The sequence below is a fragment of the Melanotaenia boesemani genome, chromosome 9, assembly GCF_017639745.1.
Source record: "Melanotaenia boesemani isolate fMelBoe1 chromosome 9, fMelBoe1.pri, whole genome shotgun sequence".
In the NCBI taxonomy this organism is placed as follows: domain Eukaryota; kingdom Metazoa; phylum Chordata; class Actinopteri; order Atheriniformes; family Melanotaeniidae; genus Melanotaenia; species Melanotaenia boesemani.
This window is the reverse complement of record NC_055690.1, coordinates 2,137,475-2,156,260: the sequence shown is the minus strand read 5'-3', so window position 1 is coordinate 2,156,260 and position 18,786 is coordinate 2,137,475. Positions and strand designations below refer to the sequence as shown.

Genomic DNA, 18,786 nt, shown 5'->3' with positions numbered 1-18,786 from the left:
TGTGATAAATCCATTCTACATGGTTTTCCCATCTCCTTACCATGTGACCTGTGAAATGTGATCCATTATCAGTTTGAATTTGCACAGGCATGCCATAATATTGTTCAATCATGTCTAAACACCTTAACGTTGCCTTTTGATTACTAAATTTACAGGGGTGAACTATCAATACTCCAGAATAAGTATCTACAGCAGTACATGCATATTTACAGTTCTGTGAGACTGGCAATGGTCCAGTAAAATCCATCTGCCAGATTTTCTAATTCTCTTATCATCCCTTGTACAGCAGAAGCAGGTCTGTCTACAGCATTTAACATTAATGTCAACACCAGGGGTCTGTAATGTGGAGGACTGGTTTTTATCAGATGATCCCGTACTGATTTGGGCACATTCATATCAGCCCATGCATCAGCCGTTCCCAGAAACACTCCTTCCCTCATCATTAACTGAGCCATATCCTCAGTCTGGCGACGACGGGTCACTGGTTTTGCCTGATACCAGTCTAACCCTTCAGCCTCATCCCAGACATCCTCATCCCATTTCATGGGATCCCAACTAGCATCCTCCCGTACCCGTGCAGCCATGGTACGGACTTTGGCAGGGTCAGGACGGCGTGGCGGTCTCCTCCGCATTTGCCGCTGAGTCTGAGCCAAACCCACCAAAGCTTTGTTCAAACACTGATTCAGTGCTTCTTTCTCTGCCTGTATTTTCATTACTTCTTGCCTGGCTAAAGACAGCTGTGTTTCCAACTGTTCTTTTTCATCAGTTAACTTTTTACACTTCTCCTGCGATCCACGCCATGCTGATGCACAAAACCACGCACGCCTCTGAACCCCCCCCAACGGGGATTTCAGAGGAACAACAATTTCTTTTAGCGCAGGCAATGCAGCCGCTAGAGAGCCGTCATTTACAGCCTCCCCCCACGGCTCGGGACGACCACCGCCGTCCCGAAGACAGAGAGCAACTTCGCTCCATTCGCCAGTCCAACCTGGCACATCAGATTGCTCCACGGCGGGAGACTTCCTATTCTGTTTCTTAAACATTTCTGCAGCCACCAAATAATATCAATTACAATTTATTAATTTATTAATCCTGTTCTTGACGCCAATAATGTAATGTGTGATTTTAGAGGTTCGTGGTGGTCGGCAGATGAAACACACAAAGTCAGAGTGCTAGAATAAATGTGTCAGGTTTATTCCCCGCAGCTCATGACACTCATCATTACATCTCAATGGGTTCAGCCTTATAAGCATAGCATAGCTTGCCCTACCTTTGACACGGACTGGAGAGCCAACAATCCCGGTAGAGTGGCTTAGAAAACCCCGGCTGGGCGTTCGTATACGTAACCCGCAGCAGACTCTACCGAGATGTGGGATTTCCCCGTCTTTATACTTATTTAGAAAAAACACAACATCGCATGAGAGAGAGGATGGCCGGTCCTTTCCCACAGGCGAGGATGAGTCCTGAGATCCTGTCTTGTAAACATATTTACAAGACACCCTTTTCTCACCCTTCCAAAGATAGGCAGTTACACAGTTCCCAAAACAAGCAGAATAATATAACAAAAACAGTATACAGGTGGTCACTTGGGACAAAACAAGCAGTTATATAACACCAATAGTATACAGATGGTCATTTTAGGACACAAATTAGATATTCCCATATCATTCCACCTCTGGCCTAAAATGGCCTTAATTCATAAAACCTTCCAAAACAAGCAGTTATATAACCCCAATAGGATACAGGTGGGCATTTTAGGACACAAATTAGATATTCCCATATCATAGGCGCATGAGAAAAGAAATGTTTTAACCTGGATTTTAAAATGTCTACATTTGGTGAAAGTTTAATCTCCACTGGCAGTTTGTTCCACTTGTTTGCAGCATAACAGCTAAATGCTGCTTCTCCATGTTTAGTCTGGACTCTGGTCTGGACTAGTTGACCAGAGTCTTTGGATCTAAGAGCTCTGCTAGGTTTATATTCTCTGAACATATCACAGATGTATTCTGGGCCTAAACCATTCTGGGATTAGTAAACAATCAGAAGGGTTTAAAATCTATTCTGTGACTGACAGGAAACCAGTATAAACTAGAAACCAGTATCAACTGGAAACAAGTATAAACTGGAAACCAGTGTAAAGATGTTAAAACTGGTGTGATGTGTTCAGATCTCTTAGTCCTGGTTTAAACTCTAGCAGCAGCGTTTTGGATGAGCTGCAGATGTTTAATGCTCTTTTTAGGAAGTCCTGTTAAAAGACCATTACAGTAATCCAGCCTACTGGAGATGAATGCATGGATGAGTTTCTCTTGGTCTTTCTGGGAAACTAAACTTTTAATTCTGAAAAGAAAAGAAAAGCACATCATCATCCAGCTGAAACGGACGAGTATCTTAACCAGCTGCTGGTTCTGTGTTCTACCAGACACGTTCACTCTCAGTGTGTAAAATATCCACAGCTTTATCATGTCCAGTATAACATGTGAGGTCCTGTACTGTTAAACGGATGCAGTGATTTGTACTAAAGCTGCTGCACCTCTAGTACAATTCTTTATGTAGTTAATTGTGAATTGTTTCATCTGAATGAATTAAACCTCTGGTCTAGAGTTTGTTGGGTTTTTCAGGTTGTTCATGATTAGCCAGATTTATCTCCTTTAGACTCCTGGCTGCCAAGGACTGTGAATTGTCTCTTGAATGGATTTATGTTATGTTGGTGTGTGTCTTTAGTATGTTGGTTATGTTGATTTTTACCTAGCACACTATCTCAGAAGCAGTATTGCACACATTTTTTTTTTACTTAAGGCTGTTATCTTATGGGCTGTTGTATTTGATTTGTCGTTCATGTTTCCTCCTGATACAGTTTTTAAAAAGTGTATCTTAAGTTTTTATTATACAGTGCTTATTCTGATTATTTTAAATTTTGCACCTGGCAATTACTCTAATTTAGAAAAAACAAACAAAAAACTAACACTAAAACTAATAAAAACTAAACTAAAACTAAGCATTTTTAAAAAACGAAAACTAATAAAAACTAGAAAATATGTTCTAAAAACTAATTAAAACTAACTGAATTTGAAAATAAAAAGTCAGAATGAAATAAAAACTAAAATTAATAAAAAATCCAAAACTATTATAACCTTGCTACTAATAGGGAACATCTGGCAGTCCTGTTATTAAACGGTTAAATGGCTGTCAACATGAAAACTTGGGCCCCACCTGTATGTGCTGTTCTATACTACAGTTGTCTCAAAATAGGCAGAATCTTAGTGGAAATAGGAAAAAAGTCCATTTTCTTTCTGTAAAACATCTGTTTTTCCTCTTTTCTCTCCTTAGGTGATGATGATGAGGACGCCCCCATGATCAGCGGTTTCTCTGATGATGTACCCATGGTCATTGCATAGCAAGACACCCCTGTTACTCTCTTCTTCCTGCTTCTGCTCCCTGAGTCCCCTTCACTCCTCATTAGTGGCGCGCTACGATGGAGCGCAGAGCAGGAAACTGCTGCCATTTCAAATCCATCGATGGGAATTCACCTCTGATTAGCAGGAAAATATGAAGAAAAATGGATAGGCATAAAAAGAGAGATATTTTTCAACAATACAATGCACTTTTTTTGGATGTGCAATAACTTATTTTTTTATAATGTTGAATATGGGTCAAAAAAAAAGGACTGGAAAGAGTCCTAGGAAGTAAACTGTGAAAGATTTGAGTTTGTCCAGCACGCCAGGGAAAGAAAGACCCTGTTTGAAATGCAAACTCTCTGTCCATTGGAGCTGGTCATTGCTTAAAGCCAAAAGAAGCATCTAAACTGGAATATAAAAATGCAAAATAAAAAAAAAAAACAACACATATATACACACAGAAAAAAATACAAATATATAGTCCTATGCTGTATACACAATGTACAAATAGAATTTATCGGGTCAGTAATGTTACATGTCTTGGTCAACGTTGAAATGATAATTTCAATGTTGGTGCCCCATGTGAGGCAGTTGGAGGAGTTAACTGTGGATCATGTTTCATCCTTTACAGAATCTGAATAGTTTTGTTGAATGATCACCAATTTGTAAACTGTAGATGTTCTAATCCCAGAACTGAACAGATATGTGATTAGACTCAATAGTAACATGACAGTGTCCTCATAAAAACACTTTTCTTTCTATCACCAGCACACTGTTGTATGTATGGAAGTATGTATGTATGTATGTAGAGGAGCCACATGCTATGATTGGAAAATATTATTTCTGGCTTTGAGGGGAAAAACACCCTTAGAGCATTGCCAAGATCATCTAAACTTAATGTAAATAGTGACATTATTATGTCCTGTCCTTGTAATGCTGCACCACATCAGTCTGTAATTTTTTTCTTTCATTGTTCAGGACCACAGATTATTTTCCCCAACATTTTGCCATAGCTGTTGTCACATAAGAAGTGTGTTTGGGGCTCTCAGGGAACTGTGTCAGAACGGATACCCACACATCACCACCATCAGTACCATGGCTTAAGCTGCACTGTCACATGATTTTACAGCGGTACAGGGTACAGCTGTAGGGGGGACCAGTAGTATGAGCAGATAATTGGTTGTGATGAAAGAAAAAGCAGACAAAATATCAGATCCAGATCTGGGATCATGGGATCATTTCAGCTTGAGCTTCTTTGTCTTTTTTTTAAGCTGAAAGCCATTTGGTCAGGCTGTGCTCGTAAGAGGGATATTTTAATGTGAAGCAACTGCCTGGTTAAACAAAAGTTAAATAAAATTAATATTTCCACTGTTAATAGTTTTTTTGTAGGCATGCTGTAATTTGTATTTATTTGGGTTTTTAAAGAATCTTTGAAACTACTTTCTGCTAAACAAACAGCCCCTATTGAATATTTTTATTTGAATTATTCAATGTAAGTATTTAGTCACGGCTGAAGATACAACATCGAGATTCAACACGTTATTTTCTCAAAATAGAAAAGATCAGGTCAGGTCAAAGGTCAGATAGTAGCTTCAGAAATTAATATTTAAAAAAAACAAACAAATATGAAGCAGACAGTTGTCAGGCTTTTTTTTTTTGTTCATTTTAACTTCTTTTTTTTTTTTTTACATAAAAGTCCACAATCTACAAGATACATTTTTAAATTGTAATATTCATTCATTATTAATTTTTAAAATATGTTTCACCATTATTTTTATTATTAATTTTATAATAAAAATGATAAACCGGCTTTCTCCCAGAGCTCAAATATGGCCTTCTAGTTGCTTCGTTTTCTCAGCAGCAAAGTGCCAGTGCGTCGGTGTAAAAAAAAAACATCCTTATGGTTGCACAACTCTAAACAACAGATTTTTATTTTTTTAAAATAGCAATTAAACACAAAAACTATTGGCAAGAAAATTAAAGATTTGATCAGACCCTCATTTCTCGTCTAATCGTGACTCCTAATCCCCATTAACTTGAGCATGTTTGTTCACATTAACAAAATCAATCACTCATTCATAAATGAATTGATTGCCTTTTCAAATGGAACAAATTTGTGAAAAAAACGTCAGGAATTCTTCTAGTGTCTTAGCATGCTATCACAAACCTTTATTAATATTAAAATCAGCGGAACAGATTTTTCCACACATTGAAGAAAACATAGAAACAGTATCCGCATGGCTGATACAGCACGAGGTTCAGAAAGTTCGTGTTTTCCAGGCCAGTGAAACCAGACTTGGATCAGTAGCCGCCAGCTGATGATAACCAAAGCGGATTTTATTTGTCCCAGTTTGAAGTGAATTCGACTGTCTCTTAACAAGTCAACACACCAAAAAACCAGTGGTTCTGCTCCCCCAGCTCCAGCCCTGACTCTGTACCGCACCCCATTAACTGATGTGTGTCTTGGTTTGAGCTATTTGACTTTTGAAACGATGGTGTCCAGCTTTCTTGTTTTGTTTGTAAAGATGTCTTCATGAATGTATTTTTTATCTGGACTTTTTAAGCTCATGATGCTACTGTTACCACCTGTGAACTTGGTGCACTCTCTTGTCTTTGCACCTTGACGTGAATTTGTAAATCACTGCTTTCACAGTGGAGCACACAGTTTTTATCTTAGAAACAGACCTTTTTAAGTCTCATATTTCCTTTCATTGTCTCTTTCTGCATCAGAGCATCAGTCACTGTGTGTGTTGACGTTCAAGGTTTCCTCAAGACGGAAGTTTCATTTTTGCTGTTAATTAGATACTTGGCTCTGTTTCTTGGCCTTAAAACTGATTTTCTGGTACTGATGCTGTTTTTAGTTTCTGTTGTCTGACTTTCTATTTGCCACATAATGCCTTATTAGAACACGTTAGGTTTCAGTGTATTGTTTGTACGATAAAACACACATGCACAGGCATGCTTATAGTCTCACACACCAACGAGGCTAAGGAGAAATTTAATGTTGGGGCATTTGATCATTTTATCATATCACTGCTCCTTTCTGTGCCCGAGCTGGACGCTTAATGTGTTTAGTCGGGTTTTACACATGTAAAAAGTATAATTATTAGTTGTTTTGTGACTGTTTGCTCCCCACCTGTCTTAATGTTGACTTTGCTTCATAACGTCATTTGACACGAGGTTTGATTATGTTGAACTTGGCCATGTTTGACGATGTTGATGTTTTGCTTGCTTGTTCTGGAAAATGCAAGAAAAGAAAAGCTTGGAGAAACAGTGTGAGGTGTTTTGAAAAACCACTTATTGAAATAAAAGTTGGTGAAAATTAAACTGTGGTCCAGTTGTGGTCTATTTGGAGCCTAATACATCCAGACCAAACACATGCAGGTACAGTAACATGCAGACTCCACATAAAGAAGCCGCCATTTCGTATCTTGAAGCATTGCGCCATCATGCTGTCCACAGTTTAGACTCTTTCATTTCTGGAGGAGGATCTGGTGGCCAAAACAAGTATTGTGAAAGTATCAATCTCAATAAACTGAAATGTTTTCATGTGTCTTAGGTCATTTTGTCTGTTGTACCTTCTTCTGGTGGTTTATAGTGATTTTTGTATGTGAGGGTGTATTATTTTAACCAGTCAGTATTTGTATGGGGTGCACCTGTACACATAAACATTAATATTTGTAGGGGCTGCTTCTGTACATTTACATATTTCTATTAAGATGATCTGCTCAGCCGTACTCTAGCTGAGAGGGTTTCGCCTATTGCTCAAAATCTCTCCTGCTTTGGATAATATTCTCTCAGATGGGACTGATGTGGCCGTGGGTGGCTCCAGATTGTTGTGGTGTTGTTGCAAAAGGCCAAATGTTGCATGCAATGCACAAATTTAACTCTTTTCTCCTCAAGGAGCTCGAAGTGATCCCAGAGAGCTGACCTGCATCCTTTCATTTCCTTTCATTTTCTCAAAAACACTCAGTACAACACACTCAGATAAAACGAGGCAAGACTTTGCAAATAAATGGCTGTTAGGAGAGCTTTTAAATGTATGCACATCAGCAAAGGCACGAGAAGTAATTCAGAATATGAGTGTTTTTACTTTGTCAAAATGTAGTAAACATTTTTCATTGTTCCGTTTTGGACCCAAGGCAAAAAGATCACATCACATTCAGTTGTGATTCACAGAATTTTAATTCTAAAGCAGGTGAAACGCCCATGATGTTTAAGAACAACTGGTGACGGAAAAGTCATGTGACAACCACGTCTTAAATCAGATCACGGAACACTGTTTTGCCTCAAACGTTCCATGTCAGTTTTAATACGGACTAGAACACCGTTTCCATCTTGCCATTGCTATTTTTTTGTTTTAAGGTTCTAACCAAGCGGCAACCTCCCGTGGTAAAATGTGAAGCCTATGTGAAAGTGCAAAAAATTGCAGTTCCCTCCTCATCCACTAGGGGCTGACTCTAAAACAGAGTCAATCCTCATAGGCTCCCATGTTAAAAAGACCAACTTCACAGCAGAAATAAAGGCCTGGTACAAAAATCCATTTTAGGATTAAAAGGTCAAGCTTACCTTCATGACAACTGTGAGGGGGGTGAATTTTTTTCTGACTCATCTGTTTGGATGTTATTTAATCTTGAAATTTGGCATAATTAGGGGCGTGTCCTTTTGATTGACAGGTATCCAATATCCGCGGCAAGAAGAGAGTGTAGCACAACCACGGTTTTTAGCCGGCTAACAGTGTGCCTTAGCTTTAGCCCGCCTACCTTCATTAGCTGGTTAGCTACTGTTAGCTATCCACCCCCACCTTCACAGTCCCCCTCCCAGCTCCACCTCTTTGTCCATTTTTGGATTTTCTGGGAAAGACTACACACGTGACGCTGCCAAGATGGTGACAGTGGGAACCGCCCAGTGAGTTTCAATTCAGCTCTTCAGAAACCCACAGGTGACGTCACAGAGGCTCTGTCCATCTTTTATATACAGTCTATGGTTTTAACCTTCTCTCTCCTGTCTTTAAACAAGCTGCCAGTAGCCCTCGTGTCTTTAATTCCTCTGCTTCTGCCCCCAGAATTGAAGAACTGTTTATGTCCCACATGAAAGGAGATGCCCAAAATTTCATGGTGATCAAGACTCGCCTGATAGTATTGGCCTGGAGGATTGGATGGAGGAAGTGGAAGCTTGTCTGGAAGGGCGTCAATTCTCTAACAAGGAAAATCTAATTTCCTCCTGGACCATTGGGGAGATGAACTACGGAGTGAGATCGAGCACAGATCAAGCAGCGAGAGAGAGGATCCTCACAAGATCATTGACATCTTAAAATGACTGCATGGTGCTAAAAGCCCCTGGTTGTACAGCAGCAACGGTTCTATGAACGTAAACAGCAAGAGGGGAGTCGCTGAGACAGTTTTCTCATGCATTAATGTCAAAAATAGATTCTGTTCTTGACAACGATCCAGATGCAGTTCTGAACTCAGAGGTAGCCCTGAGGGACCAGGTTTGTGGAACGGCACCATGAGAGGGAGGCGGTGAGAGGTAAACCCAGCATGTCACTGAGAGGAAGCTATAAGATGGGGCGAGGATTGTGACTGAGGAAACAGTTTCATTCATGCCAGTGACATGTTACACAAGCTAACATAACAGCTGACACATCAGTACAACAGCCAAAACAGTCTCCAGAGTTCCTGGCCATCACCGAACTGATAACAATTCAACAGAATCTCCTCTCTAGCGCAGCAGTTTCAGTCTCTGCAGTCGATGTTTGAGCAGACCACAGCCAGACTGACAAAGGAACGAAAGGGCCTGCGTTGTAATAACGAGGGCATACTGCTCGATATTGTCACCAGCCCATGCCCACCTCCACGAGAATATATCGAAACTCCAGCATCCAGACGGTGGAAGCAGAGCTCCCAGTGACGGAGCCAACTTTTGTCTCACCAGGTAACATATCTAGCTGAATCTGACTCTAACCCAGTCTCTCCAGAACCCGAAGCAGCTGCTGGGTCCATGTACCGTCGAGCAGCTGACCATGAATGGGGTGAATGTCCTCTCATTACTGGACACTGGTTCAACTGTTACCACACTGATAAAAAGTTTTACCATGTTACATTTCCATTCGTGGCTAAGCCTCTCTGCTGCCAATGGGCTCGCCATCTCATATTTGGGGTATGTAGAGGAGGGGGTCACTGTCTCAGTGCTTCATGACTGTGGTATTCCAACTGTTGAAGCCCAGCCAGTTCCATGTCATAAACAGAAGGAAATGGTACCTGGGCTGTTAGGAATGAACGTCATGGGGTACATGGAATTGGGAAAATGTAGCAGACAAACAAATGTTTTGACAACTTGCTCTGTATATATGGGGGGATAGACTGGTAATGTTTATTCCTCCTAAGGAGGGCATGATAAAAAAAAAAGTTTGAGAACCACTAATATAGTGAAGGCTAATAGTCCAAGAATTGTGCTCAATGAGGAGACTGATGCTCAAGGCAAAGTAACTGTAATGTACTCCCAAGCCCCTGCTAGCCCCTCTCTGGGTTTAGATCTAGTCAATTGTCTAACTTGAGTTACCAGGAGCAACTGAAATCAAACGATTTGCTTAGGAAGTACATGGATGTATTTTCAACAGGAAACAGTGACCTGGGCTGTTAAACACTCATTGAACATAATATTCCACTTACTGATGACATTCCAACTAAACAACGTTACCGTTGGACTACAGGCAAGTCAACACAAAGACACAAAGGGATGCCTATCCTCTGCCCAGTATTGAAGAATTTCTTGATGCTCTAACAGGTGCTAAATGGTTCTCTACGGTAGACCTTGCCAGTTGATATAATCAGGTCCCTGTAACTGAAGCAGACAAGCAAAAAGCAGCTTTTTGCACATTTGATCAGTCTGAATTAAATCGAATGGCTTTTGGTTTGTGTAATGTGCCCAGACCCTTTCAAAGATTAATGGAAAGGATATTTGGAGACCAAAGTCTTCAGTCTCTACTTCTGTATCTGGATGATGTAGTAGTCTTTTTTAACCTCTGTGGAACAACATTTGCAAAGATTGGACCTGGTGTTGCAGCGTCTGCAAAAAGAGATCTTAAAGGTCAAGCTGAGCAAGTGGTCCTTCTTCCAAACTCAAGTCAAATACCTGGACCATGTGATGGCTGAGGATGGGGTGGCCACTGTTCCAGATAAGATCACTGCAGTGGCCCAGTGGAAATGCCCAGAGAATGTCAAAGGACTAAAATCCTTCCTGGGCTTTGCTAGTTATCAATGATTGTTCCTGGTTTTTCTTAAGTTGCCTCCCCATTAAACTCTTTGGCTGCAAAACTGACTGGTAAAGACAAGAGGTAAAAAATTTAGTCAAACTCCACTGGACAGAGACATGTCAAACAGCATTCTAGACACTCAAACAGAAACTCATTGAAGCCCCAATGCTTGCTATTCCGATTTTAATAAACCATTTAGGGGGCGGCTGTAGCTCAGGAGGAAGAGCAGTCATCTTCCAACTGGAAGGAAGGTAGGTGGATAGATTCCAGGGTTCCACTGACTACATGTCGAAGTGTCCTTGGGCAAGACACTTAACCCCATGTTGCGTACCAATGTGCCTATTGGGTGTGAATGTGTGTGTGAAGTGAATGGGTGAATGTGATATGTAATGTAAGGCACTTTTAGGGGTCAACAGTGTTGTTTTTGGCAGGTATCTCAGTTTTAGTCTTAGTTTTAGCCTTCAGGATGGAAATGCTTATTAGTTTTAGTCACATTTTAGTCGTTTCTAAATTTGATAGTTTTGGTCCAGTTTTAGTCCAGTTTTAGTCAATGAAATCTGAAAAAGGATTTTAGACTAGTTTTAGTCTTCATTTCCTTGTGTTTCACCCCATTAACAAGTGTAGACAGGAGCTTAGGGACTTAACCCCAAAGCAAATGCTACTTTGGCCCTGGAGAAGAAAGATGGTCAAGAGGAAAACGGCAAAGGTTAACATGAATGAATAAACTGCTTGTCTATGTGTGCGCTGCACGTTTGGTGGTGGGCATGGCCAAGGTGCAGCAGCATTGCTGACGCTATATAGGTAGACTCACAATAGGCAGAAATTTCATGCATTTTTAATAACGGAAAATCAGCCCTTGAACATTTTCGTCTCGTCTTGTCAACGAAATCTCACAAACGTCTCGTCATGTTTTCGTCATCAGAGCCATTTTTAGCTCCTCAACGTCTCATTATCATCATGAAAAAAAGGTTTGTCAACTAAATAAATTTGTCATCGTTGACAAAAACAACACTGGGGATCAAACTGACTGGAAAAGCGCTATATAAGTACAAGTCCATTTACCATTTACCATTTATTCTGGATGTATATGCTAGCCATGATGGGTTGGGGGCTTTCCTGTTACAAGAGTGGGAGGGCAAAATTTGACCCATTGCTTTTGTTAGCCGTAATCTGTGAAGAACTGAAAGAAATATGTAAAATTACAGTTCCATGAAATTGGCATTTTTAGCCCTTAAGTGGGCTGTGGCAGAAAAATTCAGAGAATACTTGGTGAGCCAAAAATGTAGTCTACACTGACAATAATCCTCTAAGCCATCTCCAAACAGCCAAATTGGGAGCAATTGAACAAAGGTGGGCCTCAGTGTTGGCAAGTTTTGACCTAGAGATGAAATATAAGCCAGGAAGAGGAAATAAAAATATTGATGCTCTGTCCAGGCAAAATGTTGACCTGGAGCATATTCTAACCCTTGCTCATCATCTGCCCTTTCAGAGGAGCTGAGGTGTGTGGTGCAAAGGCAGCATGGTATATTGACCTCTCAAAACTGTGTCCCAGGCTGTATTTGTGTCCTTTGGGGAGACTGGAGCTAACCTTACTATGTTGAAGGCAGAAGACCAAATGATCCAGGAGTTCGAGATCTGGGAGGACGAGAGGAAGAAGCATCACCCATGCTCCTCAAGCTCTTGAAGCAATGGGATTTGGGTCATTGAAAAAGATGGTGTCCTTTTTCAACAGGAGTCATCAGAAGGACTCAGAAGCAACTTTTATTGCCACAAAAACTGCAAGGGGATGCCCTCCTCAGCCTTCATGACAACGGCCACCAAGGTGTGGAAACGAAAGCAGATCTCATTAGAAGGAGATGCTGCTGGCCAGGTATGAATAACACAATAGAGAAGTACAGCAGGGCGTGTGAATGTCACAGGATGCAAAGTATAGCCTAGTTTTTGTAGTGTGGTCAGGTAACCCCATGTTTTATCCTCTTATTGCTATGTGTTTTGTGTGGACTTGGATGGTTGCCTGATTATGAACTCTGAACAATGCGGCAGATGGCGTGGGAGAGTCGTGGCCATCCCGCCTGCTATGGCTGCTGTCACTCAAGCTGCGGTCGGCTTCGCTCCCTCGGCTCCGATCATCCCCCGGTTGTAGTGATGTTGGACATCTGGGGTTCCGTTGAATCAATGCTCACTGACTCGTACAGGAAGGAAAGTGGTGCCAGGTTGGCTTGGACTATGTCCGCTAACAGAAATGGGCTGGCATTCATTTTATTCCCTCTCCCCTGACAGCAGGAACGACGGCGACGATGGCTTTGAAGCTAGGCCATTTGGGTTATGGAACGGACGACGGTGTGAAGGGCACAGAAAGCTCGGCACTGGAACAGCAACGACGGCAGCAGTGGCGCTGATGGCCGAGCTCGGGAATGATGGTTCGGACTGCGGTGTGCAGCGCACAGAAGGCCCGGCACTGGATCTAGGGATTGGACTGCAGTGGGAGTCCTGTCAGAGCGCCGTCTGGTGGACAATCGGTGGGCCAAAGAAATCCCAGAGCTCGGACAGGACTGGACTTGACTCTCTAGTATTAAGGGGGCAATTAAGAAAGGAATGAAAGTGCTGCCGGGTCTGGGGCCAACAGCAAAGTGTGGACTTTTATTTTCTTTGAAGTTTTCCTTTTTAGGTTTTTAGCACTTCCTTTTATTTTATAGCCGTGATCTTTTTCATTTATAATAAAAGCTGTGCTTCGAGCCTTTTCCACCTGTCCTTCTTGCTGTGTTGGTGTGCCCAGGAATCTTAGCTTACCTTGTTACATGAACACTGCACATTGGTCAAAGACGTTCATACTCAACCAAGGAGCTTCATGGGCCATTTAACAGCCTCTAAGCCTAATAACATCCTGGCTATAGACTTTACTGTTCTACAGCCCGCATCTGATGGACAGAAAAATGTCTTAGTCATGACAGATGTGTTTTCAAAATATGTACAGACCATTTCAGTTAGAAACCTAACAGTAGCTGAGGCTTTGGTTAAACGCTGGTTCTATGTCTTTGGAGTCCCTCGCCGAATACATTCTGACTGAGGACGATGTTTTGAGGCTAAAGTGATGACGATATGTATTTACAATATCACAAAGACTAGGAGGACACCCTACGGACCTCAAGGTAATGGCCAGTGTAAACTATTTAACAGAACCCTCCATGAACTTCTCTGCACCCTGCCATAGAAAAAGAAAGGGCAGTGGACAGTGCATCCGCCTCGGTCCACAGGAGATTCATGACTGTATGTTAAGCGCCACAGGTCAGCCGGAGTCACTGACAGCGGATGAGTAGGCCACCAACAATCAGGACAACTTGGCCTGCATTTATCAGGGAGCGAGGCAGCAGTTTCGAACAGTGACTGACTGGCAAGCAAAACAACACAACAAGGTCAAAACAGATACGTTGCAGCATGAACAGCTAGTTTTTTTTCCTGTTGTTGTGTGCTTAGCTCTGAGTGCTCAGCTGCAGCTCTGCCCACGGCACTGCTTTATTTGGATTGGCCCAAATGGACAGGCAGCAATCACATGTGGGGATAAAGCTGCCATGACAAATAAATCAAAGTCTTTCATAAAGTAAAGAAATTAAACATAGCCACAATGACAGATAGATCATAGGCATTATTAAAATAAAAAAATATAAAGCCACCGTGACAGATAGATAAAAGGTTTATAAAGCCCCCATGACAGATAGATCAAAGACTTTATTAAAGTAAAGAAATGATTTAAAGCCAACCATGATAGATACATCAAAGACTTTATTAAAATAAAGAAATGACATAAAGCAGTCATGACAGATAGTTCAAAGTCATTAATAAAGTCAAGAAATGACATGAAGCTGCCATGACAGGTAGTTAAAAGTCTTTATCAAAGTAAAGAAATGACAAAAAGCCACCATCAAAGAAAGATAATAGACTTTAATAAAGTAAGAAAATGACAAAATGCCGCCATAAAAGATTGTTCAAAGACTTTATTAAAATAAAGAAAGACATAATGCTTCAATGAGAAACATTTGAAAGACTTTTTAAACCCACCATGACAGATAGATCAAAGACTTTATTAAAGAAAGAAATGTAAAAAAGCCGCAATCACAGAAAGATCAACGACTTTATTATAATAAATAAAAGACATAACACTGCCATGAAAAATTGTTTAAAGTCATTAATAAAGTCAAGAAATGACACCATGACAGGTAGATCAAATTCTTTATCAAAGTAAAGAAATGACAAAAAGCCACCATCACAGAAAGATCAAAGAAGTTGTTAAGTAAAGAAATGACAAAAAGCCACCGTCACAGATAGATCAAAGAGGTTATTATAACAAAGAAAAGACATAAAGCTGCCATGAAAAATTGTTCAAAGTCATTAATGAAGTAAAGAAATGATATGAAGCCACCATCACAGATAGATCCAAGACTTTATTATAACAAAGAAATGACAAAAAGCCACCATCACAGATAGACCAAAGACTTTATTAAAGTAAAGAAATGACAAAAAGCCACCATCACAGATAGATCAAAGGCTTTATTAAAATAAAGAAATAACATAAAGCTGCCTTGACAAATAGATCAAAATAATTAAAAAAGTCAAGAAATGATAAGAAGATGCCATGACAGGTAGCTCAAAGTCTTCATCAAAGTAAAGAAATGACAAAAAGCCGCCATCACAGTTTGATCAAAAATTTTATTAATGTAAAGAAATGACTCAAAGCTGCCATGAGAAGTATATGAAAGACTTTATAAACCCACCATGACAGCTAGATCAAAGACTTTAATAAGTTAAGAAATGACAAAACGTCGCCATCACAGACAGATCAAAGACTTTATTAAAATAAAGAAATGACATAAAGCTGCCTTGACAAATAGATCAAAATCATTAATAAAGTCAAGAAATGACATGAAGCTGCCATGACAGGTAGATCAAAGTTTTTATAAAAGTAAAGAAATGACAAAAAGCCACCATCACAGATAGATCAAAGACTGTATTAAAAATAAAGAAAAGACATTTTGCTGCCTTGACAAATAGTTCAAAGACATTAATAAAGTCATGAAATGACATGAAGCCGCCATGACAGGTAGATCAGAGACTTTATTAAAGTAAAGAAATGACAAAAAGCCACCATAACAGATAGATGAAAGACTTTATTAAAATAAAGAAATGACATAAAGCTGCCTTGACAAATAGATGAAAATCATTAATAATGTCAAGAAATGACATGAAGCCGCCATGACAGGTAGATCAAAGTCTGTATCAACGTAAAGAAATGACAAAAAGCCACCATCACAGATAGATCAAAGACTTTATTAAAGTAAAGAAATGACAAAAAGCCAACATCACAGATAGATCAGAGACTTTGTTAAAATAAAGAAATGACATCAAGCTGCCTTGACAAATAGATGAAAATCATTAATAAAGTCAAGAAATGACATGAAGCCGCCATGACAGGTACATCAAAGTCTGTATCAACGTAAAGAAATGACAAAAAGCCACCATCCCAGATAGATCAAAGACTTTATTAAAGTAAAGAAATGACAAAAAGCCAACATCACAGATAGATCAGAGACTTTGTTAAAATAAAGAAATGACATCAAACTGCCTTGACAAATAGATGAAAATCATTAATAAAGTCAAGAAATGACATGAAGCCGCCATGACAGGTAGATAAAAGCCTTCATCAAAGTAAAGAAATGACATAAAAGCCGCCATCACAGATTGATCAAAAATCTTATTGAAGTAAAGAAATGACTTAAAGCCGCCATGAGAAATATATGAAAGACTTTATATACCCACCATGACAGCTAGATCAAAGACTTTAATAAGTTAAGAAATGACAAAAAGTCACCATCACAGACAGATCAAAGACTTTATTTAAATGAAGAAATGACATAAAGCTGCAATGACAGGTAGATCAAAGTCTTTATAAAAGTAAAGAAATGGCAAAAAGCCACCATCAAAGATAGATCAAAGACTGTATTAAAGTGAAGAAATGACAAAAAGATACCATCACAGATAGATGAAAGGCTTTATTAAAATAAAGAAATGACATAATGCTGCCTTGACAAATAGATGAAAATCATTAATAAAGTCAAGAAATGACATGAAGCTGCCATGACAGGTAGATCAAAGTTTTTATCAAAGTAACGAAATGACAAAAAGCCACCTTAACAGATAGATCAAAGGCTTTATTAAAATAAAGAAATGACATAAAGCTGCCTTGACAAATAGATCAAAATAATTAAAAAAGTCAAGAAATGATAAGAAGATGCCATGACAGGTAGCTCAAAGTCTTTATCAAAGTAAAGAAATGACTAAAAGCCACCATCACAGATAGATCAAAGACTTTATTAAAGTAAAGAAATGACAAAAAGCCACCATCACAGATAGATCAAAGGCTTTATTAAAATAAAGAAATGACAAAAAGCCACCATCACAGATAGATCAAAGACTTTATTAAAGTAAAGAAATGACAAAAAGCCACCATCACAGATAGATCAGAGACTTAATTAAAATAAAGAAATGACATCAAGCTGCCTTGACAAATAGATCAAAATCATTAATGAAGTCAAGAAATGACATGAAGCCGCCATGACATTTAGATAAAAGTCTTCATCAAAGTAAAGAAATGACAAAAAGCCGCCATCACAGTTTGATCAAAAATTTTATTAATGTAAAGAAATGACTCAAAGCTGCCATGAGAAGTATATGAAAGACTTTATAAACCCACCATGACAGCTAGATCAAAGACTTTAATAAGTTAAGAAATGACAAAAAGTCGCTATCACAGACAGATCAAAGACTTTATTTAAATGAAGAAATGACATAAAGCTGCAATGACAGGTAGATCAAAGTCTTTATAAAAGTAAAGAAATGGCAAAAAGCCACCATCAAAGATAGATCAAAGACTGTATTAAAGTGAAGAAATGACAAAAAGATACCATCACAGATAGATGAAAGGCTTTATTAAAATAAAGAAATGACATAATGCTGCCTTGACAAATAGATGAAAATCATTAATAAAGTCAAGAAATGACATGAAGCTGCCATGACAGGTAGATCAAAGTTTTTATCAAAATAAAGAAATGACAAAAAGCCACCTTAACAGAAAGATCAAAGGCTTTATTAAAATAAAGAAATGACATAAAGCTGCCTTGACAAATAGATCAAAATAATTAAAAAAGTCAAGAAATGATAAGAAGATGCCATGACAGGTAGCTAGTCTTTATCAAAGTAAAGAAATGACAAAAAGCCACCATCACAGATAGATCAGAGACTTAATTAAAATAAAGAAATGACATCAAGCTGCCTTGACAAATAGATCAAAATCATTAATGAAGTCAAGAAATGACATGAAGCCGCCATGACATTTAGATAAAAGTCTTCATCAAAGTAAAGAAATGACAAAAAGCCGCCATCACAGTTTGATCAAAAATTTTATTAATGTAAAGAAATGACTCAAAGCTGCCATGAGAAGTATATGAAAGAGCTTATAAACCCACCATGACAGCTAGATCAAAGACTTTAATAAGTTAAGAAATGACAAAAAGTCGCCATCACAGACAGATCAAAGACTTTATCAAAATAAAGAAATGACATAAAGCTGCCTTGACAAATAGATGAAAATCATTAATAAAGTCATGAAATGACATGAAGCTGCCATGACAGGTAGATCAAAGTTTTTATAAAAGTAAAGAAATGACAAAAAGCCACCATCACAGATAGATCAAAGACTGTATTAAAAATAAAGAAAAGACATAAAGCTGCCTTGACAAATAGTTCAACATCATTAATACAGTCAAGAAATGACATGAAACTACCATGACAGGAAGATAAAGGTTTTTATAAAAGTAAAGAAATGACAAAAAGCCACCATCCCAGATAGATCAAAGACTGTATTAAAAATAAAGAAAAGACATCAAGCTGCCTTGACAAATAGATGAAAATCATTAATAATGTCAAGAAATGACATGAAGCCGACATGACAGGTAGATCAAAGTCTGTATCAACGTAAAGAAATGACAAAAAGCCGCCATGACAGGTAGATAAAAGTCTTCATCAAAGTAAAGAAATGACATAAAAGCCGCCATCACAGATTGATCAAAAATTTTATTAAAGTCA

The 18,786-nt window shown here is 39.0% G+C and overlaps 1 protein-coding gene across 2 annotated transcripts in view; it reads left to right on the top strand.

Moving 5' to 3' along the window:
- sorl1 (sortilin-related receptor, L(DLR class) A repeats containing) overlaps positions 1-3,875 on the top strand; it is a 118,959-nt gene extending 115,084 nt beyond the window's left edge. For both annotated transcript variants that reach the window (XM_041994393.1, XM_041994392.1), the window contains exon 48: positions 3,328-3,875. In XM_041994393.1, coding sequence (XP_041850327.1) covers positions 3,328-3,395 — 68 coding nt within the window. In that variant the 3' untranslated portion in view covers positions 3,396-3,875. The remainder of the gene's footprint in view (positions 1-3,327) is intronic.
- The last annotated feature ends 14,911 nt before the right edge of the window (positions 3,876-18,786 follow it).